Raw genomic sequence first — 24,942 nt, 5'->3', positions numbered from 1 at the left:
TGAAAACCTCTATATCATATCTATTTCACCACAGAAAGAAAGAATTTTTAGGTAACCCATAAAAAATTTTTACGGCATAAACTCAAATAGCACAAACGTTCACTTGATCATATAGCAAATACACAATTGGTATGTTTGAACCTAATATGCGGCTAGTATCCCTGTGACTTTTTTAGCTCTGCTATAAGCAATGCTGAGCTTATCAAACTGGTGGTTGTCATAACCATCAGTCTTCTGTAATCTGTTATCCTTTGCACCTAACAGTATGTATACTCAGTGCATAAAAAGTTCAGGTGGTAGTAGGTACCCGTCTATATGAATAGAACCCCACATTGTTAACAAAACTAAAAGAGAAGGGCTCATAATTTGCTAAATGGATGTACTTGTCGGATTCCAAAAATGATGGCTGATTTTCACAAATTTTCACATCAGACAATTAATTATGATAATGGGAGAAATATGGGCTGCCCTGTCATTTGTTTTCATTGACGAGCACATCACAATGCATCGAAGATCGAAGCAAAAAAGTTCCGACGCACCAAAATTGATGACACAGACACAGGTTGTCTTGACATAGTACGACCAGAGTATTAATCCTGGTATTTTCTGTTCAGAGACGACAAACGTGGCTTGTGCAATGATGTAATAACATATTTCAGATGTTTACATGACATTTACAGTATGCCCTTTATTATTACAGAACAACATAATGTAAATGCAAAAGACAAGGACAAAGGAGTGGATGATAGTGAGGATACAAACCATGGGAAGTCAGTCACAGAAGATATGGAGGGTACAGACACCACAGCCGTGCAACATGGGAATTCTGTCACAGAAGATATGGAGGGTACAGACACCACAGCCGTGCAACATGGGAAGTCAGTCACAGAAGATATGGAGGGTACAGACACCACAGCCGTGCAACATGGGAAGTCAGTCACAGAAGATATGGAGGGCACAGACACCACAGCCGTGCAACATGGGAAGTCAGTCACAGAAGACATGGAGGGTACAGACACACAGCCATGCACCATGTGAAGTCAGTCACAGAAGATATTGAGGGTACAGACACCACAGCCGTGCAACATGGGAAGTCAGTCACAGAAGATATGGAGGGTACAGACACCACAGCCGTGCAACATGGGAAGTCAGTCACAGAAGATATGGAGGGTACAGACACCACAGCCGTGCAACATGGGAAGTCAGTCACAGAAGATATGGAGGGTATAACAGACACCACAGCCGTGCAACATGGGAAGTCAGTCACAGAAGATATGGAGGGTACAGACACCACAGCCGTGCAACATGGGAAGTCAGTCACAGAAGATATGGAGGGTACAGACACCACAGCCATGCAACATGGGAAGTCAGTCAAAGAAGATATGGAGGGTACAGACACCACAGCCTTGCACCATGGGAAGTCAGTCAAAGAAGATATGGAGGGTACAGACACCACAGCCGTGCACCATTGGACGTCAGTCACTAACACAGAGACTGGTAAAAGCACAGCAATGCAGCCTGGGATGTCAGATACAGCAGGTGTGGAGACAACAGATATTATTAAAAAACAATCTTGGGTAGTCAGAGACAAAGAAACAACTTCAAAGAACAGCAAACAAAGTGGGACATTTCGTCAAAAAGAAAGTGCCAGTAAAGAACAAACACAAACAAAACAAGGACATCACCGGAAAAGAAAGAAGATGCATGAAAGTGACAAAGTAAGAAATCCTAAGATGCCAAGAAAAGAAATCAGCAGTAGACAACACAAACAATCCAATCCTGGAAGGACTGAAAGAAATGAACATAGTCCTATAAAAACAAAATGGACTGAACACAAAAGTCAGAGGATGAAAGAAACCAGTACCAATCAAAGCAATCCATCACCATTAGATTCCATAACAGCTGTAGGAAAACCAGGTAATGTATAATGGTTAAGATTTTTCAATCAGAGTAAAAGGACAATATTTTAATGCTATAATGCATATACCAGTATATATATATATATATATATATATATATATATATATATATATATATATATATATAATATATATATATATATATATATAATACACAAAATTACTTCAAGTACAAAGTAATGGTATCTGTTACTTAAGTTTCATGCATCCTGCAATCATCAGACAGATGAAGTGAAAGTAATACTAGCTCAACACTCTTATATATATGATCGGGACGTACCATTCTTTTTATAGGTGGTGTTAAATTTGATAGATAATATTTGTTTTGGTGGCGACATTTTGAAACCATCTCTGAGCGTTTGTTTAACAGTGTAGATTTGTCAGCATTTATAATGTTCAGTTTTTCTGATATACAAAGATTACATCGCTTGCTTATGTTTGAGTAACTTGATGCTTTTTTGCTTTTTCAAATATTATCACTGCACAGTAGAGCAATGAGTAAAAGTGTTGTGAATGAAAATTACAAACTTTGAGAGTATACTGACTTTCAGTGCAAAGCTAGATATAACCAAATAAGCTGTTCTCATCTGGTCTCTACACACACCAGCTTCAGATGATTTCATGGTACATGTTAGACTAGATGAAGAATCCTACCAGCAACAAATGAGAGATCTTGACAGTCAAGTCCAAACAAGAAGTGTCAGGAAGAAAACGGAGCAACTGGAAGCAGCATGGGAGAAGATCCAAAGAGAGCTTGACAAAACTGAAAGTGAGGCTATAACAAATAACACTTCTGTCCAAAAAGTAGATCAAAACTGCAGGGACAGCTTTGGTGAAGGAACAGTGACCAAAAGTACAAAAAGAGACTCCTTGGCAATCTCAATTGACCTACCTTCTCTGTATAACCTGTACAGACTGAAACAAACATGTCTATCTGGTAGTTTTCCTGACTCATTTGAACCACTATTGATAACTGATAAGATGAGAGAGGAGGCTGACAAAGTTGGATTACAACTCAAGTTGACAGCAACATATGACCAAGCCAGATTTGATGAACTGGAACTGTTCTTCATAAACAGTAAGTTTGCTGTGTTTCATACATTTAACATAAATGGTAAATGGAAAACTTCAGGTCTCTGAATATGTATTACCTTTATGGTACATTTGTTGTTTCTCAAGTATGAGATAATTGGATGTTGATAGCTTTCAATTGTAGTCACATTATTAGCGCTGCATGCATTCTCTACATTTCTTGAACAGAGTCTTCTCAAGTATTAGACAATTGGATGTTGATAGTTTTCAATTGTAGTCACATTATTAGCGCTGCATGCATTCTCTACATTTCTTGAACAGAGTCCAGGCTCCATGAGATACAACTCAAATGCTGGGGTAGGTTATTGGACAATGTGTGAGATGTACATCTAGCCATTTCAAACCGCTACCTTTTGATATTTAAGTGATGTTTTAATCAAACTAAATGTTTTCTGAAAATTTACCAATATCAATCAAATACCAGGAGATGTAAAATGTCAAATTCTCTTTCCTGAGAGAAAAAATCCCTAAGTCAATAAGTTGTCAATCTGGTTTAGAGAACAGGTGTAAGCCTATGTCTATATGTGCTAGCCGTTTGTAAAATATCTGCATGCCTTCTGACATTACAAGGTAGAACGCACCTCGGGGACAGATTCAGACTCAAAAATTTCTACAATTCTTTTTTGACCTATCACTTGTTGGGATTCCTTTTCAAGCCTTCCTAGTTTATCGAAAATCCAAAATTTAATTTTCCCCATAGAGTTAACACAGGGATGGCAGCCATTTTGAATTTAAAACATGTTTGGTAATTTGTTTCGCTAGTTCCAAACTTTGCACGGTGACCCCCAATTTTTATTGTTGATTTGATAAGAGAATGGTTGAAAGTTTCATTTAGGAATGTTTGAGTAAAAGTCTTCATTAAGAAGGCGCATACTACATTGATCCATTTTTATTTGAATTATTGATATCAATCCTTACATATACCTCTGACTGACAATCATGACCATTGTTTATTAGCAATAATCAGCATGGGTATTTCATATATCCGTATTTTCATTCAGGAGATGGAGGTGGACTTGAACCTGTCAAAATGTATCATGATGTCATTGAGGGAGAAGATGATGAAGAGATACTCACTGATGTAAGTTTACTATTATTAAACAAAACTACTAGGATCTAAATTAAAAGTATTATCAATAGATTTACTTCTATTTAGAATTCTCATATTTGGGAAATGTCAACAAGTAATAATTATTTACGAAAGCCACTCGCAAAGCGATCACTGAAGATACTGTGTGTACAATTTATTTGGAATTGGAATGTAATTTCTATATCTATGATTTAGGAAATAGTAGTGCACTTATACTGATCTTTATATGCATATGGGTGGCAATTTTGGCTACTTTGTCACGGATTGCGTGAAATAAAAGATGTCATCGACCACAAATCCTACTGGGCAATAGGTTTTTCTCACAAGGGAAGCTCTGCTCTGTTCAAAAACAGTAGAAAATTTTGTCATAAATGATTATTTTTGATCATTTTTAAAAGCCAGGTTCAGTTACTGTGTGCTGCCATTTTGAAACACCCCAACTCTCACGAGAATTACATAGGTCCATAAAAATGAATTGCCAACTTGCGAGGGAATTCAAATTCGAGTTGCAGAGTGCCACCAACCACAAAAACAATTATTTTTTCTGCTTCAGGTGTCTTGTGTTTCTGACCAACTACATGTATAAACTGATCTACTACGTAATTTGCTAGTTTTAACTTATTTCAGTTGGTCAACTTTATCACTTGGCGTTTTCAAGTTAAACTGCTGAAATATATTGTTATTTTTGAAAATAATTGACAGCCATTTTACCTCTAAAACATGTAGCAAACAAAGTGATAGGTATATGAGCAATTAATGGTGAGAATAAAATAATAATCAATCAATCTATATTTTACTCAATTCTCACCAGCAGAGACTGTGGTATATATATATATATATATATATATATATATATATATATATATCTTTTATTTTAATACTCTTTCATTGTTGATTTTGCAAAACCTTTATTGTACTTTATGATCAAGATCCCAATAGGAATATGATTTTAACAAGTCATCGAAAGATGACACAGTCCCCGCTGTTTACATTGTTTGGAATGTTTAGTAGCTGTAAACTACTGATAATTGTATTAATGTTGAATTCTGAGTATCATTAGGCGATTTCTGAAATGTCTTGATTGTTTCGTTTTTACATCATTTCACCGCTTGGGGGCGCTGCCGGTGGGGTTGGATGATTTTATTGCGTCTGCAAGGAAATGTGAACAATGGTCTGTCGATAGGCAATGGACAGCGGTAGCGACACCAACACTATCATAAACGGGCCATTGTTTACTTTGACAAATCTCAATAACATTCAACATCTAAGAATTCCTAGGGTTTCTGCGAGCCCTCGAGGCAAATATCTCCCTTGCTCTGCCGTACGGGAAATCGGCAACACACGGCCCTTCCATTGAGAGCAACATCAAATTATCTACATTGCCGTCGGAAAATCTACTACGGGCTCCTGTCTTAGCAGCTGAAGCCCTTTTCGCATGCAACCAAGGATACAGGAATTACTACTGCAATACATGTCAATTGTCGAACTGCAGGACACCTTTCCGCATATTCTTGAATTAGCAAACGACATGACTCCGAGTTCTCAGTGTAAACTTCGCTTGTCTGAAGTCGTTTCTTATTCTTGACCGCGGAGTGACGTCACTTTCACCTCACGCACGCGAGTGAGGTGAAATGGGATTTGACTATACAGGACAGTGAACAATGCAGAAATTATGTGACAAAGTACAGAACTTAGTGTTTATCATTGACATAATGTTGAAACTTTGAATACTGTTGTAAATGTTGAAAAATCCACACTTCATATTTTGTTCTCACGGCAGTGTGACGCAAAAATGACGTAAAAATCCGCAAGTTCCCGGATGTCCGCGGTCAAGAATACGCGTTGCCGTGAGTGCTCACGGTTTACGTAGTCTGATCCAAGATGATCGATGAAGTTTCAAGTCCTCGATACCGTAGTCACGGAGTTCATTGTCAATCTCTGGTATTTACTTGCATTTATGACTTTGTCAAGACACAATAGGATATTAGTACATGTAGTACAGTTGGCAGGAAATCGCTCCTCCGTTCGCTGTATCAAATGTTCGGCGCGATGAAGCGTCGACGCGAGTTTGCAAAGGCAAAGCGGATGACGCAGCTCTCATTAGCATATGTCAGGTCGTGTGGTTGGCTTCGATTTCTTCTCTGAACCCGCGTCATGATTCCTTTACATCTAACACTGTCCGTAATTCTGCGATGGTCGACTGTATCATTCATTGGTTGTATTATCGAAAGGTTTGCATCCTGACTATGAAAGACAAAATTACATTGGTCAATGATCGGCATCATCAACATGCATGTCATGGCTATACGAACGAATATTGTTTGCTTCAGCAAGCCGTCTGCAACGTTGTTATTTGCGGCATTCATCACCAAACTCCAAAAACAGCGCGGGCCTTCGCACCGTTACGCTCCACCAAGGGATAGCCATCGGGCACAGCATGGCTCCTTCAGACTTTGAAAGTCGACGTTCTTTCTCGAGTATTTTATTTCGATCCCGTACTAGCCGTTCTTTCAACTTCCGAGTAGCGAAAAAAGTTGAATATTAATGACGGTTTTTCGGTACTGCATTACTTTGCGGACGGCATCATTCGTGGCCAATGCAGTCGACGTCGAACGCCGCCTTCATTTTTTCGTCTGGTCATGACGGACCGTCTGATCCCAAACAGATAACTTTGTCAAACAGCCACATTTCACAACACGTGTTCACTGTGACGCGTGATCGACGGATTAGTATATCGGTTCTTGCTGCTGACACAATACACTATAGGGAAAAAGTGCGTGACTAGAGCGAGAAACTGACACTTTCTCGCAATCGGTGAGAATCTGTTCTTATTCTCACCGCTGTCAGTGAGAAAATTTGAAATTCACTGGCGAGAATCATCAAGACTCGCCTTTTGGAGTCTTTATGATTCTCGCCAATGAACGGCGAGTCTTGATGATTCTCGCTGTACTTAGTGAGAATTTCCATGCTCACCAGTGAGAATTTGTTCTCACACTTGATTCTCGCCAAGGAGTGCATTTCTCACCAATCTCCAGTGGAGATTAAATTTTCTCACCGACAGCGGTGAGAATAAGAACAGATTCTCACCGATTGCGAGAAAGCGTCAGTTTCTCGCTCTAGTCACGCACTTTTTCTCTATAGTGATATTGTTACATTTTATCAGAAGCTGGTCGCGTAGTTTAGAGTGATTCAGTCTTATTCAAAATACACGGAGAACAGAAGGTGCCAATCAGTGCCCCTTTTGAAGCGGGTTTTTGTATATTTTTGCAAGATAAAGCAGCCAATTTAGTAACGTATGCCGTACGCAATGACCGGCTCAATATGCATTCAAATTATTTCGTTGCGTGTAATTACGCAAGTACGCAAAATTTTCAGCAAACGGAAACTGCATCTAGTAGTACATGACACGTATGCTGACAAATCACGGGATGAAATACTGGTAAATATCTCTGCATGTGTACTGATCCAATTTCATCAAACAATCACAATTTCAATCAATCAAAACCAACAGTCATTGACATGTCTTGCTGCGAATCCGTAGCCTCTACCACTCAGGTAGGTTGGTCATTGGAGTGAACACGTCAAGGAGTGGCAGGGCTCGTTTTCGCAGCAATGACATGTCAAGCACGCTGTTTCTCACGCAGAGCCCGCCTAAAACGTTCCAATCCACGGCACACTACGTGCCTACTACGGGCAGGAGACATACAAAACCAGACAGTTAAACTTGAACGAAACTCCTGCTGCTACCACCATGAAATGACTCACAATTCGTAAAGGAATATCGGGAAAAGGCGATTACATTAGAAAAAATAGTGCACTCTAGAAAATCAAATCATACCGATAAAATCTTTGTATGAGCAAACTTGGTCTCGTTTATACTCCATGTGAAAACAATGCCATGGATTTGTTTCCGAGTCGAGTATGCATTAAACGTCAAATTGATTGTTGTGTTTGCTAGTTTCTTTTTTTTTTTGCACGTTAACAAATGAATTAGATCAGGAAATTTGAAGACGACATACCGGTAACACTAAACGAAATGGTTTTCGGAACATGTAGTTACACTCTAGAGGTAGCTACCTCCATGCACTCACCCATCACACGCGTTTGTGGAGGGACCGTGGTTGGGCACAATCAATAGTAGGGCGACATAAAACTGATCAGCTGTGAGGCATGTGATGATTACCAGCCATTCAAATCGTCTGAACATACCATTATTTTACGGGAGCCCGCATAAACAACCGTAGTGCTTGTCAACGATGACGTTTAAAACTGACGAGATGACATTTTTTTGCAAATTACTAAAGCTTTCTGTGGCTCTCGTTCATCACGACAGACAACGCTTGACGCCTAAAACTCCTAAAACTGACCAACCGAAACCGTCACCAGTCCTGCGAAATACCTTTTGGAATCGACTACAACCTTTGCTAGCGTCTCCCCCATAAATAATCGTACAGTCCGGTGATTTACGTCATCAGTGTATTTACATGATCCAAACATTGGCTTCAGATTCGGATTCAGAGAAAAAAGTCTGAATAAAAGACATCAAGAGTAATTTTGGTGACTAAATTGAATTATTTTGAGATAATAAGGACTGTGCATCAAGAGACCATATGGTACTACATTTATGCCAAGTTACAAAACGATCGCTTCACAGATGCCACAGAAATCGTTGATGACAGGTGCACGGACGGAAGGACGCCGGGACGGACATGACCTAACCCATAAAGTCCCCGCTTGCGGGGACTTAATAAAGGCTTTTACTTTACTTTACTTTCAAAAACTGTTTCAGTGTGGGAAGGCAACTGGAGGGTCTGCACAAATCTATAATATCAATGTCAAAACCTTACACTGTGCTCACCTTCAGGCCAGACCTTTTATATATCATGATTCACAATAGAAAGTTAATTTCATGATCTCATTAAAACCAATGAAAGGACAGCCTATCAAATATCCTGTTATACTTTACATTAACAATTTCAGGATGAAGACACTGATCAGAAATCTGACACAATGGTCACAGAAAGAATGGATAGTAGTTCTCAGACTGAACAAAGACAATGTAAGTACTGTAATGTATGTTTATACTTCTTATTGAGATCACAAGATATTCAAAAAAATTATTAGCTAACATAAAAATTCTGATTGGTATCTATATCCAGGAGTTTATGACATACCGGTATATCAATCCTCATGTAATCTATTCTGATCTTTGGCCACATTGACACTCATCATTAGTGTTATAACACAGTTGAAGATAATCATTCATGCATCCATTTACATTCGTCACAGAAGATACAGATATTGTGGATATTTGATTATTATCATTTCATCAATAGCAATACTGATACTTAGATATTATTCCCTAATATATTTCTTCGTTCAGCAAAGGGAAACAGGAGTGATGTAATGACTGTGCAACCATGAGTCAAATACGAGTGGTGACATGGTTATTACGTCACTGTATTTTCCAACCTAAATGAAGAAAAGTATTAGGAAATAATATACTTATCATATTCATAAACCAAGAATTCGTTATTTTTTGCAATATACAAGCAGTTTTCCATAATGATTCCACATTTAAACTTTGAACAACTTTTGGGGTAATATCAATACGTCATGGGAGAGCTATCAATCATTTCTGGTTGTGCTTTGCTTGAGTGAGGAAAATGGCATTCACCTATTGTGAGCAGAGCAAATACCAATGGTCTTCTCAGTCCACACGTACCTTCTGCAAAGTTATTCACGATTTCCAAAGATAGCACAGGCCCAAAAAATTTACCTCAGACAAAGTTACGCTATTTTTCCAGAACAAAAATCTTCTGAATCTCAACAGCATAGACAGTGTGTGTGTAACATACATCACACCTGACCCTGGTTTCAATTTTTACAGCAGTATGCACCTAAAAAGTGAAAGACTTTCAACCATTCTCTTACCAAATCAACAATAAAAATCTGGGGTCACCATGCAAAGTTTGGAATGAAACAAGCTATCCAACGTTTCGCAATACTTGAAATTCAAAAGGCAACCCACCTGTACTGTGTTAACTCTATGGGGAAAAATTACAGTTTAGATTTTCGAGAAACTAAGACGTCAAGAGTTTTTCTTTCTCCAAGCACTTTAAAATGATCCCCAACAAGTAGTAGATCAGAACAGAATTGTAGAAATTACACGGAGTCCAACTGTGATCCCCAAGGTGTGTTCTACCTTAATGAACCCACGGAAATGCGACCAGCTTCAGGTTCATTATTTTCACATATTCCTTTAATGCAGGCATTACATTCTCCTGTTTTCATTGTTCGAGGATTATTATTGCCTTAGTCTTTAAAAGTATTGATTTCATTTCACAACTTTGGAGGTTTAGAGTGTGGCCTGGATGCAGCACTTAATGACCAGGTCCCCTTGTTGCAGTGCAGTTGAAACTGTGTGTCTAACACATGAAAGTGTACTCTGTGCCTCAAAAGTTCCGGTGGCATTTGGGTTTATAAAAATGGAAACTCCCACATTGGCAACAAAACTGAAATACAAGGACTCAAAATTTGCCAAGTGGATGTATTTTGTTGGACTCTAATAATTATGACTGATTTGTTCAAAATGTTCATGTTATGGGCTATCTGTTTGTTTACACTGACAAGCATATCAAAACGATCGACACAAAAAACTTATGATGCACCAAAATGTATGACATAGACAATGTTTAATTGTCCTGATGTAGAACAACCAGAGTATTAATCCTGGTATTTATTTTTCAGAGGTGACAAACTTAGCTTTTGCATGTGCACACTTACTGTTGGTTTAATTAAATGTGTCCACTTTTTGTTGCTGTCAGCCACTGAAGATATCCAATCTAAATCTGAGATGGAAAGGACAACTCTAGAATCTCAACTGAAGGAGGCAAAGGAAGAGAAGGGTACCTTGGAAGACAGATGTAAGGAACTGACACAGAAGTTAGAGAGTGCTGAGCAGTCATTGGTCAGTCAACGTATTGGGAACAGTATGGAGAGAGAGAAATTACAGAGTGAACTTGAACAGAACCAGAAGCTGATCAAGGAACTTCAGGACAAAGTACCCGTAGCAGAATTAGAACATCAATTGGAACAATCTGATCTGAAGAAACAAGGAGAGAAAGGTATTAAGGAGTGTTTGATTTTATGTGTTAGATTACAGCTGCGCTTGTCATTTGACTTAGGAGGTTCACTGTTCGACACGCACAGATTTCTTGTTTGTTACACCCGAAGGTATAGTACGTGTTAAACACAAAGAATCACTTGACCGAAATGCAACAATTCATCCATTAAGTCACACAGAGTTCATTTTTGTCTATGACTTGCTGAAAGAAAGGCAGGCATACCGGTATATTCATTGTTGATCCAGACTGCAAAGTTTTGAGCCAATCATACGTGTGAACCGGGAAAAAAGAATTTAGAGAGGTGAAAGTTCTGCTACAGTGTATTTTTATTTTAACGTTCTGTATGGTAAGAGAACATGCAGCAATCGACTGCACATCCTTCAATGTTGTGTCTTCGACTAAAACAACTTGTGCTTCACAGTCAAGAAATCCATGTGTCCCAAACAGTGAAACTCCAAACTCAAAATTAAGTGCTGTAATAATAAGTCCATGTCACAACTACAGTCAAAGTTGTGTATGTATAATGGTCATGCATAAGATCAAGAAAAACTGACCACTATATGGAGGTGGCCTCCCTTTTATACAGGATGGCTATGGAATAACCTTCAGGCTTCAGTGTAGGTGGTGTGTTGACTAGTGAATTCAGAAAAAAAGATGACAATAATGTCATTCAATGTCATGTGCCTCTTTAAAATCATATGACACAAGCATGTCATTTTTGAGTGGACTCCCTGTGACACGGGTAGAAATCAGTAAAAGTAAATATATATTTTTTGAATTTAGTGTAAACAGTTTTGACAGATGACATCCAGTCAGATATTCATGGCTTATACCAATATACACAGGTTTTGCACCAAAATTGAGTATCATACCACATAAGTGAGGTACCTGTTTTGTTTAGGGCCGGGAACATTGACTGCTACAAAGTGACGTAAGATGTCGTAATAATAATTTCTGTGCAACAGAAATGACGGAGTGTTAGACGAACACTTTGCAAGTCACCATGTTTACGTAAAGTTGTGAATGATCTATAGGGATGACCATAACAGCAGTTTTTGACTGACAGTGTACATCTTTATCCTGTCAAGTTCAAATCATAATCAGGTAAAGTTGAGGCATAATCCCTCCAATTTGTTGCATTTTAACAAGGGCTTGAAGATATGAAGGCCCCTGAAAATCCAGATACTGTAAACACCAGGTCTATAAACCCTAGCTGCTATATATGACATACCATGCCATATAGTTGAAAATTATATCCAACGTTTTGGATCATATTTACTGCCTTTTCCTAATTTGGCATATTTGGGAAAGTGATTCTGTATGGCACAATAATTGAAGGGTTAAAGCTGTGCATCAAACACACATTTATATATTTTATGTTTATGGACACTGAATCTATACCACTTTAATTCACTTAGTGTCCTCTAGCAGTCAGAGATGCAACAAAGACAAGCATATTACATCAAGAAAATACAGGCCCATAGTTTCAAGCCAGGTTCAGTGTTTGTAGTCACTACATTTCTACTAGATACTGATACATGTATCTTTGCTTTATTGGCCAGGCATTTCCAAGGATCCTGTGGGAGAGGGGGTTCCCCCTCTTCATACAGAACTTTTAGAATTTGATTTGATGTTAAAGAAACATCATTTCATATTCATAGAACAACTATCTCATTTAGAAATGTTTAGGTACCACCCACTTTTACCCCTTACTGATCATCAATTTTTTCTCAATTTTCTTCAAACAAATGCATCTCTGACATCTCTGAAACTGTTTGTCCAATACCAATCACATTGGTTTGTAACTTGTCAGGGATGACCTCTTGTAGTTTTCTTTCAAATGATGAAGAAATATACATATACCAATTTTAGAGGCTAGTTTTCTCTTTTTTAGTCAAAATGTTTTTTATATCACTGTTCATAGAACAATGAAATTCAATAGTAGCTTTACTGGGATAAACCATTGATTTTATGATCATAATGACTTCCTTATTATTTAACACTCTCATGAAAATGTGCATGCATGTGCCGCCTGAGTGGAACACTTTTTCACAAAACAATCCCTAAACATGGGTCACTCTTCATCCAGAAATCCATTATTCTGGGTCAGTAATCAAGGAGATCTTTAAATGCAGTAAAATAATATCTAAAAATTCCCCCAATTTGTCAAGAATATCCCTAACAATGGGTCATATATTTCTTAATTCATGGTTAGATATTTTCAACGTAAGTGGCATACCCCCACATAAAAATATTCGGAGTACCTCCTCCCCAGGGGGTCGTACCAGCCACAGTACCTTACACTGCAAAAGTGTCAATTCATTTGAAAAGCACAGTGTCCCAGATAATAGACTCTCAGTTTGCTGTTATAGATTGCTTTTCAGGTTGTACCTTACATTCTCTTCTTCTAAGACCTACAAAGCACTCCCTAACATCTTTGCAGTTGCGCGCATGATGGGAAAATCTACTTACCGTAAAACAAAGTGTGTTTGATTCACTCACCATTGACTTTGACACAATGAGGTACTCAGGAAATCATCGTTTGAAGTCATGAAAACTTTCACCATTGTATCAGCCATGTGTCACAATCTACAAAACAATAGAAACATTATTATGAACTGTCATCAAATGCCTCAGAAAAATTCTTCAAAATGTGTGAACTTTTACTGTAGAAAATATATCCACGAATTAATTCAGTCAGATCCTGATATCATTGGAACGTTCATATGTCTGTGTTTAGTACATCAAAAACTATGACATGTACAACTTGAACTTACACTCTACAAGTACTCCCTTAATTGTCCCATGGAAAGGCGAAGATATAAACTATGGTATTGACATGAACTGACTAAGATTGTTGACTACAAGTTCACATTAACCCTTTGCACCCTGACCCCCCTGGTACTCTATGACGTCATCGGACATTTCTTGCCATGCCTTCATTCATGTCAGGAATGACAACTTATGGAAATCCCGATTTTAATGTACTCACTTACATGTACCTGTGAACTTTCAACATCACAGAACATCACACAACAATATAATTTGAAGTCTTGGAGACTTTCACTGTGGTATTCTGTATCAGCAAAATCTGAGAGAAAAAAAAATGTAAAGAAAAATTGTTACACGAGTGCCATACCGGTAGTACCTGGTACCTTATATCATTAGAATTGATGGACTTCAGGATAGATCTTTGGTCAGAGTGCACATTGTAGCTTTCATTGAAGGTGTTGTATTTGTGACTTGTTTTTTAGGTTTTGTTACACCATTCAGAGAGCTGATTGCATTGCATCAGTTGTTTACATAAATTTGTAAACACCATGGTTACCTGCAGTCCACTACAGTTGTGATTGGTTTCATGGACAATAACAACTATTGACAGACCACTGTCATTGACAAAGGATGCTTAAACTTGACACCATCTTTTTTTCAAGTTGTAAAAAACCTACAAGAAAGAAGTCACTTTGACACCTTCCACTACAGCTGTAATGAACACACTGACTGCAGGAAAGTAATCATTATTACATGTATCAATTCTGATCACATGGAAACACAGTCTACCATGTGTTGAATTTCATAAATATCTGCCTTGATGATCAAGTAATCCTGTCTCTGTTATGAACAGTAATCAGCTGTAGGAAGAATTTGTACAAACCCATTTTATCAGAATTGATGCATTCTGGAATAGACCTGAGGTCAGAGTGCACATTTTATAAATATAGACTATTTCATGGTTCATCAAAATTCCATGATTCATCACATAAATTTTCGGTAATAATATTGATGCAGTTTGCCCATCACTACAGATTTGAAAAGAGTATTGCTTTCTTGAGAGGGTAAGACATTTTACTGTTAGTTGGATATCTTAAAAACTTTCACCATTTCATCCAATTGTTGCTAATAGAATAAAAGAAAAAAAATTATAAAATTTAGGAATCTATTAGGAATCTAAACTGCCAAAGCTAGGAAAAGCTTAACCTTTCGATATGACATGAATCTACATTAATTCGTAAAATACTGACATTGAGAACATTCAAGGGTTTATGCTGTCTTTACACAGTGCAGATTTATAGATGAAGGCAGAGAGTGGCAGCCATTTTGTTTTTTGCAAATGTGGCTCAGGAACACTCAAAAGTTGAAAACATTTGTTGTTGTTATCTCGACATTTATCTAGTCTAGGTTACCCAGGGGGTCAGAGTGCACTTCTGGGCTCTCATCTGGCTGTCCCAATACAGTGTGGGGAAATCCCATTCAAAAAATTTCTGAGCAAGATGGTGTAATACGGACTTGAGCCATGCATTCTGGCGAGGGAATAACTGATTTACGTTGTAATTATCATGTTTTGAAACAAAGTCACTGAAAAAATAATCCTTCAAAGTTACACTGAAGTGGCTTTTGAAGTCCCTTTTTAGTATGAGCGTGAACCATAGCTTTTATGTCTTGGATCAGTTTATAGACAAGTAGAATACAACGGACCCAAGATATAAAATTCACAGTTCACTCTTTATTACAAAGGCTGGACTTCAAAAGCCACTTTAGCATAACCTTGAACATGTTGAAGCTATATTATACATGATTTTGTCTAAATTACGTCGTGGATCAGTTGCTCCCAGGACACATTTCTCTTGTCCGTAATGCACCATCTTGCTCAGAAATTTTTGAATGGGATTTCCTAAGACTGTGTTGGGGCAGCCGGATGACAGCCAAAAGTGCAGTTTGGGTAACAGAAACTAGACAGTTCTCATATAATATGATGGCTGATGTTTTACAGTAAATGTCACCAGAATGAAGAGATTTGGGCATAGGGATATGATAAAATGAATTAAAGGTCAAACATTGCAAATTGCCGATTGATTTTTTGAAGAAACAGTTACTTACCAAGAGACTGTCTTCACACATTATTTAAATGATCTCTAAAACTGTGATGCTATGCCAGACTGCAGATATCTCAGAAAATTTGAAATCTGTCTAACCATTAAAATGGAAGAAAATCACATTATGGAATGCAATGCAATATTTGTGTGTGTTTCTACCAAAGTTATAGGAATATGTAAATGATCCAGGAACTGAGATAACATTACTACTGTCAACTAGTAAAGCTGTATTTATGTACAGTTCTGGTCAAAATGACTAGAAAATTAAAAAATATGACTTCAACTCACAAACATCTGGTGGAACATCAAAAGTTGTGAAAAGAAAATAAGAATTTTGAGTTACAATCATTAAATTGTTTCCATCGAGAACAGATATTCCAAGACTGTATCAATTCATTGAATTATCATTTGGAATTTGGCAACAGTATGAGAACTATTGATACTAGAGAATTTTCATATTATTTTGAATGAGAAAACTGTTATGATGAAATTTTAAAACAAATAAAATAAAACTTGCTATGGTCACTAGTAGCACATAAGTGTATTAATGTAACGGTATTGATACACAAATAGAAAGTCTACATCGGTCCTTAACCTTTTTAACAGAATTTTCATTATATTTTAACCCCTAGAGTAGGTACAAAGAAAAGCAACTTTTAAATCTTATGTTGCCATGGTTACTTGTATGCACTATGGCACTAATGTGTTTATGTACAGAAGAAGATCTTGGTTAAAGTGACTGTAAAATTAAACCAAAATTCACTGAAACTCCAACATTTATATTCACACTCACAAATCTGCAGGAGAACACTACAGAATTTTTGTTAAAAATGTTCACTAATTCAAAATTTGTTGACTAAATAAGAATTTTTGAGCGATATTAATAAAACATTGCCATGGATACCAGCCAAACATTGTATGAGTGTTTCAATTCATTGGCATATCATTGAAAAGTTTATATTCTGTGCCAGTGAATATTTCCAGGATAATCTATATTTCAACTGCAAAAAGATAAAGATAAAGATAATTTAGAGAAATGGACTTAAATCTGTTGCCATGGTGACTAATAATTCTCTAGTGTAGTAATGTATTCCTACACCATGAGCAAGCTTACTTCAGTCTTACAACTTTTGCGAAAGATTTTTCATTTTACTTCAACAACAAGAGGGTTATGAAGAAAAGCAAAATTTGACCATTTATGTTGCCATGGTTACTTGTTATGCTTGCCTGTACTAATTCATTAATACATGATAAACAAGCTAATGTCCATCTGTGAATTTTTGCAAAAAAATTTTTGATCTACTGCATAAAATACAAAAGTAAAAGAAAAATAAATATTTTGGGCCATTGTCATAAAAAAAAGTTGCTATGGTTACAGTAATTAGTGAATGAATTCAAGTTTTGGTACATGACTACTACATCTTAAAATACACAAATGTGATACATTTGAAAAATTTGAAATTTAGTTTAAGAAATTAAAAAAATTATGACAAAAGTTAACTACAATATGTCAATATTTCCTTGATAATTTTTATTTCAACAACAAATGAAGTTATGAGGCAATGGTAATTTTGAGCAATTGGGAAAAAAAAATATGTTTTTATGTGTATCTGTGTATTGCGACACTATGAACAAGCTTCTTTTTAGTCTTACAACTTTTGCGAAAGAATTTTCATTTTACTTCAAAAGCAAAACAGAATATGAAGAAAAGCAAATTTTGAACATGTATGTTGCCATGGTTACTTGTTATGCATGATAATACTAATGCATTAATACATATTAAACAAGCTTATGACAATCTGTGATCTTTTGCGAAAAAATTTTGGACCTACTACATAAAATACAAAAGTTACAGGAAAATAAATATTTTGAGCAATTGTCTTAAAAACATGTTGCCATGGTTACTAGTAATAAATGTATGACTTCGTATTTCGGTACATGATAGCTACATCTTTAAAATAAACAAATATGCATAATTGGAAGAATTGGAAATTTAGTATAAAAAATTAAAAATGTATGACAAAAATACTGATTTTGCCTATTTCTGTTGAAAATGTTGCCATGGTAAATTTGCAAAATGACCAAAAATTGAGATAGAAGTTGTAAAAAAATAATATTACACTTAAAAGAATCAATGTGAGTTTAAAAAAATTATGTTGCAGTGAAAAAATTATGTGAATTAAAGTGTTTCTTTTTACAGCAGAACAAAAAGTAAGCTGTGCAACAATGCATTCAATAATTTTCACAGATTTGACCTTTGACCTTTCAGGTGACTGGTCAGTGACATTGGTTAATGGTCAACATAAAGACCAAGGACAAAAGTTCAAGAGTCCAAGAGGTTTAGCCTTCCACCGTGATAAACTTGTGGTGTGTGACAGTGGTAACAATATTGTACAGATATTGAACAAAGATTATACCTGTGACAAAGTCATAGGAAGCTTTGATGGTCAGTTTGCAAAGCCATTCCGGCCACTGAGTGTAGCCATCTCAGGTTACAACCACTATTTCATACTTGATGATGAAAATAAACAAATTGTTGTTTGTGATGAAAATGGTAAATTATCAAAATAATTACTCTACCTGAAACACTGAAGTAGTCTTTGACATAGCTCTGATGGATGACTTTGTTTTGGTCACTTTGAGTTTGACCTCTCCGGACACCTTGCTGAGACCTGAGGACAGAGATGATAGACTGGTCAAGTACACTCAAAGTGGAGAATATCTAGCAGAAGTCAATGGTCAAATTAGAGGCCAAGGACAATTCAACTGGCCGGTGTCTGTGGTTGTAAACAGCAACAATGTCATCATGGTTTATGACTATGGCAATGGATGCATCAAGTGTTTTGACAGCGACCTGAATTTTTTACATCAATTCGGACAAAGTCAGCTATCAAGGATATCAGGGTGCATTGTGGGATATGGATACATTGCTGTGGATGAAGATGATAATGTTTATGTTTGTAACTACTTTGATAGAATCCTAAAATATCGATGTGATGGAAAGTGGATCTGTTATCTGTTGGAAGGTAATGTGAGTAGACCCTGGTACATTGCAGTCATGGGTGATAAAATTGGTGTTGTAGAGTGGGGCAGTGACCAAATCAAAGTATTTTCCAAGTAGATAAAATACACCAACATGAAGTGTATGTCTACATGACATCAAAATGTCAGAATTTGGAGGAATTTTTTGAAAGGAATAATTTTGTGAGCGTTGAATTTTGAACGCATTGCATTGACTTGACTGCATTGTTGACAAGGATGTCATGGCAACAAGTCCATTGCAAGGTTATTTTTACAAATTTAGAAATATGGTTGTTGATAAAAACTGTGATTTTTGTCAGTCGATTCATCTCAGGGATGTTAGAAATCCAAAACGGAGATGTTTTGTGGATTTATCATCAACAATTTTGACCAATTTTGTCATGGAGGTATTTGACTGCCGTTGTACACGGCATACCCCAATGACAACATTGGTCAAAAATGTTTGTTGATATTTAAATGTTGGCGTTATTTTTCATTTTAAAATTGAAATTTTGGATCGGACAATCTTAGAGATGCAGTCGCTCACTTCCTTTGTATACCGGTGAAACAATCTTGCAAATTTTGTGAAATTTTTATTGAAAATTTTGATCAGTTTTGACAAGGGGTTGTCTACAGGGAATAGTACAGATACACCTTCCATCACATCGCCATAAATATCGGGCGGAATATCAATTGTGTGTGCAAAATAAGATGAGATAAAATACCTGCATATCTGATGATGTTAATTTTGTTGAAATCTGTCGATATTTCCATCCGATGGAGGAAGATTACTCCGATTTATGGTTTATAAACAACGACTTCAACCTTAGCAATCACCGCCATTCTAAGTTTATGAACGCACGTTGAGGGCGTTGTATCCAGGTCGATCTCACTTTGTTGAGAGGGGCACGCGAGTTGGGTCAACTCTGGGCATTACTTCGTTGTACCAATTGTACAAACTTTTCAAGGGTAGTTTTGAAATATTCACAATGCTTTCGTTCTGTATCAGTGTGCTGTTTTCCTACTTTTGTTGTAAATAGTGACTCTAGACATCTTTACAGTGAGAATTATCGGTGGTCCTTGGGAAAGTGGTTGATGCTGTATGAAACATTGTATCAAAATTTAGACCAGTAACTAAGGACGCTTACATCACAGACGTAGACGTGTGTAAGATGTAAACAAACATGAATGTGACACCAGCGTAGATCGCCATTTTAAGGCATTGTCGTTTATTTCTCGTGACGTTCATGAGAACAAACCTTTGTTTTAGATTTCAATCCAAACTTTTACCAACATGTACAGGAATAGGTGAGCGTCACCTCTTGATTTTGATATCTACAACAGCAATATGATGACATTGTACAGATACACTGATATTTATATTTAATTTTCTTCAGACATTTGGTAATTTACAAAAACATATGAAATTTATTTTCAATGCATTGTTGTGCTGTTTACTGATGGAAATTAAGGTATTAACAATAAAGATGTAAGTTGTTTGAAAATTGTTGCATAGACTGACTGTTCGGTAGATTAATTTGTCACTGTCTGCCAGTACAATTTTAAATGTATTTTGAATCCTAGAAGAGAGTTGAATGTATTTTATAGATTTTGCTGTGTAGTTTGAATACAATGAACTAGTACCACAGTGTAGTAGTGGCAATATTTTTGTCTGATGGGAAGTCTTTAATAATCTTACAAAATAACGGATGTAAACAAACAGTGGTTTATTTTGAGTATGTTCAGATTTTAATTTTTATACATCTATGTACAAATGTCAATTTTAAACGATCTGAAATAAAAGTCAAATAGTTTTAATCGTTAATGTTTTATTATCGGCATGTTTTATTGATCTGTTCCTTTTTTGTTCCGAAAAAAATGGCCAAATATTCCTTTACTCGCCATGATTGTTCCTTGTGATTTTGATGAGATCAGTGTTTTAATTGGGGTCATATCAGGTATAAACGTGTTTTCCAAACACTGCGTACACTGGAAATCTGCCGCCAGAGTCTTGCAGAAGCAATGATGTCAAATTAGTAAGACACTGCGAAGACGAATAGTTGATAGTCAGGGATTAGGCGGCACTGAATACTCTACAAGTAGTTTATTTTTTGAAGTTAAATCAGTGACATCATCAGTGTCGTACGCGTAGACGTGTTTATAATGAGATTACAGTGGCCGTTGGTGCATGTATGTTACATGACGGAGAGTAGAAGCAAGGCTGTATATATGGTTACAATTTTAAAATGTTGGATCAGAATTCAGATTTGTGTTGTTAGATTTTATTTTGATAATAAGATACCGACACGCCAGTCAGCTCTAGAGTACTGTAACACCGTTGTATGGATTGTAGCTTAGCTCTGCATGGCAGGGCTGTGGGTTACCGGTGATCTGCGACCTACCCTACCTGCGATCTACTCTTCCACTCATGAATAATTAATTAGATTTATTCAAAAATGTACAGGTTTATGCAAATTTCATGTGCGCCCGTGAAAGATGGGTGAATAGATCGCAGGTATATACTGCGATCTATGCTGACTTGCGAGCTATGCTGACTTGCGATCTACGCTCGATTGCAGATTTGCAACCAACTGTAGCCGTACATTCAGTCCGATACGGTGCATGATGTAAAGGAGGCCTTCAGTTGATTTATATTTCATTTTCATTTTGTACTTCAGATCCTTATAGCGAGCGCGAGCGTCGGTAGGAGCAAACTGCAAAGTCGGCAAAGTTTGCGTGCTTTTCGCTAATCACCGTTTTCGCTGCGATCTGTTTGCAGCCAGTAATGTTGTTGTGACGACTGCAAATCTTCTAAGTGGGAAATTTAAAACTTTCCTCTAGCCATCACTTCCTTGCATTGTGTCATAAACTCTATACTAATGTCTGAGTAAAATAGAGGAAGGTTGCTCCACAATTCTCATTAGTATATTTTGATGTCCCGTACATGTGGTATGGTCTGATTGTGTATTATTTCGGAATTATTAATATTCATGTTTTATCATGAGTATTGTCGGCTATTTGGTGTATTAGTCATGGTGAGATGGTTGTAATTACTTGCGATGTGAACGTAAGAAACTCATGATGGAATAAATAATGTCCTGATAAATTTAAAGATTTAAGCATAATCGGCACATCCATCCTTTAATAAATCAAATAAATAAAATATTCATCTAAATGGTAGGCCTACAAGTAAGCTTATAGATCAAATTACGACGAGATAGAGTTGGGTAGATCGCATGGTTTTCTATCAAACACACCTGCGATCAATACTTCCCTTGCTATCTACGCAACTCCAACACATTTTACAACTTTATAGCACGCATATCTATTCTTTCGGTTCACAGAAGAATTGTCACAAGCTAACTGCCACACCTCGATACGTACCGCGAATGTCGCAACATCTAACTTCAATAAATGAAGTCACCCTATCTAAAGGCAGTGTCGGTCTGATCGCGGAGCAATGATCGTAATCGTAGACGCAGGTGACTGCGATCTAGACTTCCCTTTGCAAGTTACGCTTCTCCAACCTATTTTATTATTACCGTTCAATTCATAAATTTGATGTAATATTAAATCATTCTAAAAAAATTATCCGGGATCGATGTCGATGTCACAAACCTCGCAAAATACGATTCACTGGCATCACCACAATAGCAGCCAGTGTTGATCGCAGGAAGTATAGCTCGCAGGTAACTCTGCAATCTATCCTTCCCTTGCGATCTATAATACTTCCCTCTGCTATCTATGCTTCTCCAACCTATTTGATTATTACTGTTCAGTTGGTAAATTCGATGTAATATTAATCATACCTGGACAATTATCCGGGATAGATTTTCGATGCAACAAGCCTCGCAATTATACGATTCACTGGCATCACCACAATGGCAGCCAGTGTTGATCACAGGAAGTATAGCTCGCAGGTAACACTGCGATCTATTCTTCCCTTTGCCTCCAGGCTTCTCAAACATATTTTATTATTACTAATCAGTTGATAAATTCGATGTAATACTAAGTCATTCCAAAACAATTATCCGGGACCGATTATCGATGTCACAAGCCTCGCAATATAAGATTCACTGGCATCACCACAATGGCAGCCAGTGTTGATCGCGGGAAGTATAGCTTGCAGGTGACTCTGCTGTGCGATCTGTACTTCCCTAGCGATCTATACTTCCCTCTGCTATCTATGCTTCTCCAATCTATTTTATTATTACTATTCTATACTTCCCTTTGCCTCCAGGCTTCTCAAAACGTATTTTATTATTGCTAATCAGTTGATAAATTCGATGTAATACTAAATCATACCAAAACATTTATCCGGGACCGATTATCGATGTCACAAGCCTCGCAAGATACGATTCACTGGCATCACCACAATGGCAGCCAGTGTTGATGGCAGGAAGTATAGCTCGCAGGTGACTCTGCTCTGCGATCTATACTTCCCTTGCGATCTATACTCCCTGCGATCTTTACTTCCCTCTGCTATCTATGCTTCTCCAACCTATTTATTATTACTATTCTATACTTCCCTTTGCCTCCAGGCTTCTCAAAACGTATTATATTATTGCTTATCAGTTGATAAATTCGATGTAATACTAAGTCATGCCAAAACAATTATCCGGGATGCATGGTTGTGGCAGGAAGTTTAGCTCGCAGGTAACTCTGCGATCTATACTTCCCTCATGCTATGTACGCTTCACCAACGTGTTTCATTATTACCATTCAGTTTATAAATTAGATATAATATTAAATCATACCAGAAAATTATCAGGGATCGATTATCGATGTCACAAGCCTCGCAAGATACGATTCACCTAGCATCACCACAATGGCAGCCAATGTTGATCGCAGGAAGTATAGCTCGCAGGTAAGTCTGCGATCTGTACTTCCTCCTGCGATCTATCCTTCCCTTTGCCTCTGGGCTTCTTCAACGTATTTTATTATTACCGTTCAGTTTATAAATTCGATTTAACAATTATCCGAGATCGTTGACCGACCTCGATGCCACAAGCATCGCAACATACGATTCATTAGCATCACCACAATGGCATGCACATTGGCAGCCAGTGTTAATCGCAGGTAGCTCTGCGATCTATACTTCCCTCTGCTATCTACGCTTCTCAAACGTATTTTATTATTACCGTTCAATTTATAGATTCAAGTTAATACTAATCACTCCAAAAAACAATTATCCGTGACCGTTGATCCATGTCGATGCAACAAAGATCGCAACATACGATTAACTAGTATCACCACAATGGCAGCCATTGTTGATCGCAGGAAGTATAGCTCGCAGGTAATTCTGCGATCTATACTTCCCTTTGCGATCAACGCTTCCCAGATGCATTTTACTGTTTCGTTCGATTGATAATTCAAACTTATACTAAACATTTTAAAACAATTACGCAGGATCAAATAATTTTCGATACCACAAACCCCGCAACATAATTCACATCCATCGCCACGGGGAAGTGCAGTGTTGGTCGCAGGATGTTTACCTCGCCGATACCTCTGCGATCTATACTTCCCTTGCGATCTACGCTTCCCAAATACATTTTGCTGATTTCGTTCAATTTATAGACTCCAGTCAATATTAAGCCAGTCTAAAACAATAATTAGGGGTTGGTTATCGATGCCAAAAACCTCACCACATAAGAGTCACAGGCGTCACAGCTATTCAGTACAGCCAGTGTCAATGGTCGCCGGGGAAGTGTAGTTCGCAGGTATAGCTTGAGCCTGGCAACCTCAACACTTCCCTTGTAGACCACGTCAAAAGATAAAAATCCGAATTCTTTAAGTTTGGGGTGGGGTGGGTTTGT

At 37.3% G+C, this 24,942-nt stretch overlaps 1 protein-coding gene and 1 long non-coding RNA gene across 4 annotated transcripts in view; one reads left to right on the top strand and one right to left on the bottom strand.

Annotated features, from left to right (window-relative positions):
* The window catches only part of LOC139128166 (uncharacterized), a 65,691-nt gene extending 45,717 nt beyond the window's left edge, over nucleotides 1–19,974 (bottom strand). Inside the window, exons 1-5 of one of the 2 annotated variants that reach the window (XR_011551214.1) lie at nucleotides 19,849–19,974; nucleotides 16,107–16,192; nucleotides 14,231–14,319; nucleotides 13,731–13,817; nucleotides 10,762–10,952 (exon numbers count right to left, since the gene is read on the bottom strand). This is a non-coding gene — a long non-coding RNA (uncharacterized lncRNA). Of the gene's footprint in view, nucleotides 1–10,761; nucleotides 10,953–13,730; nucleotides 13,818–14,230; nucleotides 14,320–16,106; nucleotides 16,193–19,848 lie in introns of those variants that run through there. The other variant, XR_011551213.1, reaches the window with a different exon arrangement.
* Nucleotides 1–20,948, top strand: part of LOC139128154 (DNA ligase 1-like) — a 51,790-nt gene extending 30,842 nt beyond the window's left edge. Inside the window, exons 1-6 of one of the 2 annotated variants that reach the window (XM_070693992.1) lie at nucleotides 1,411–1,917; nucleotides 2,527–2,997; nucleotides 4,013–4,092; nucleotides 9,082–9,160; nucleotides 10,929–11,228; nucleotides 18,372–20,948. In XM_070693992.1, the coding sequence (XP_070550093.1) occupies nucleotides 1,437–1,917; nucleotides 2,527–2,997; nucleotides 4,013–4,092; nucleotides 9,082–9,160; nucleotides 10,929–11,228; nucleotides 18,372–18,673 (1,713 nt within the window). In that variant the 5' untranslated portion in view covers nucleotides 1,411–1,436 and the 3' untranslated portion in view covers nucleotides 18,674–20,948. Of the gene's footprint in view, nucleotides 1–1,410; nucleotides 1,918–2,526; nucleotides 2,998–4,012; nucleotides 4,093–9,081; nucleotides 9,161–10,928; nucleotides 11,229–18,371 lie in introns of those variants that run through there. The other variant, XM_070693991.1, reaches the window with a different exon arrangement.
* Nucleotides 20,949–24,942: the final 3,994 nt, after the last annotated feature.

Source organism: Ptychodera flava, unplaced genomic scaffold, assembly GCF_041260155.1.
Source record: "Ptychodera flava strain L36383 unplaced genomic scaffold, AS_Pfla_20210202 Scaffold_45__1_contigs__length_1260105_pilon, whole genome shotgun sequence".
NCBI classification, from domain to species: domain Eukaryota; kingdom Metazoa; phylum Hemichordata; class Enteropneusta; family Ptychoderidae; genus Ptychodera; species Ptychodera flava.
This window is presented reverse-complemented; position numbering and strand designations above follow the sequence as displayed.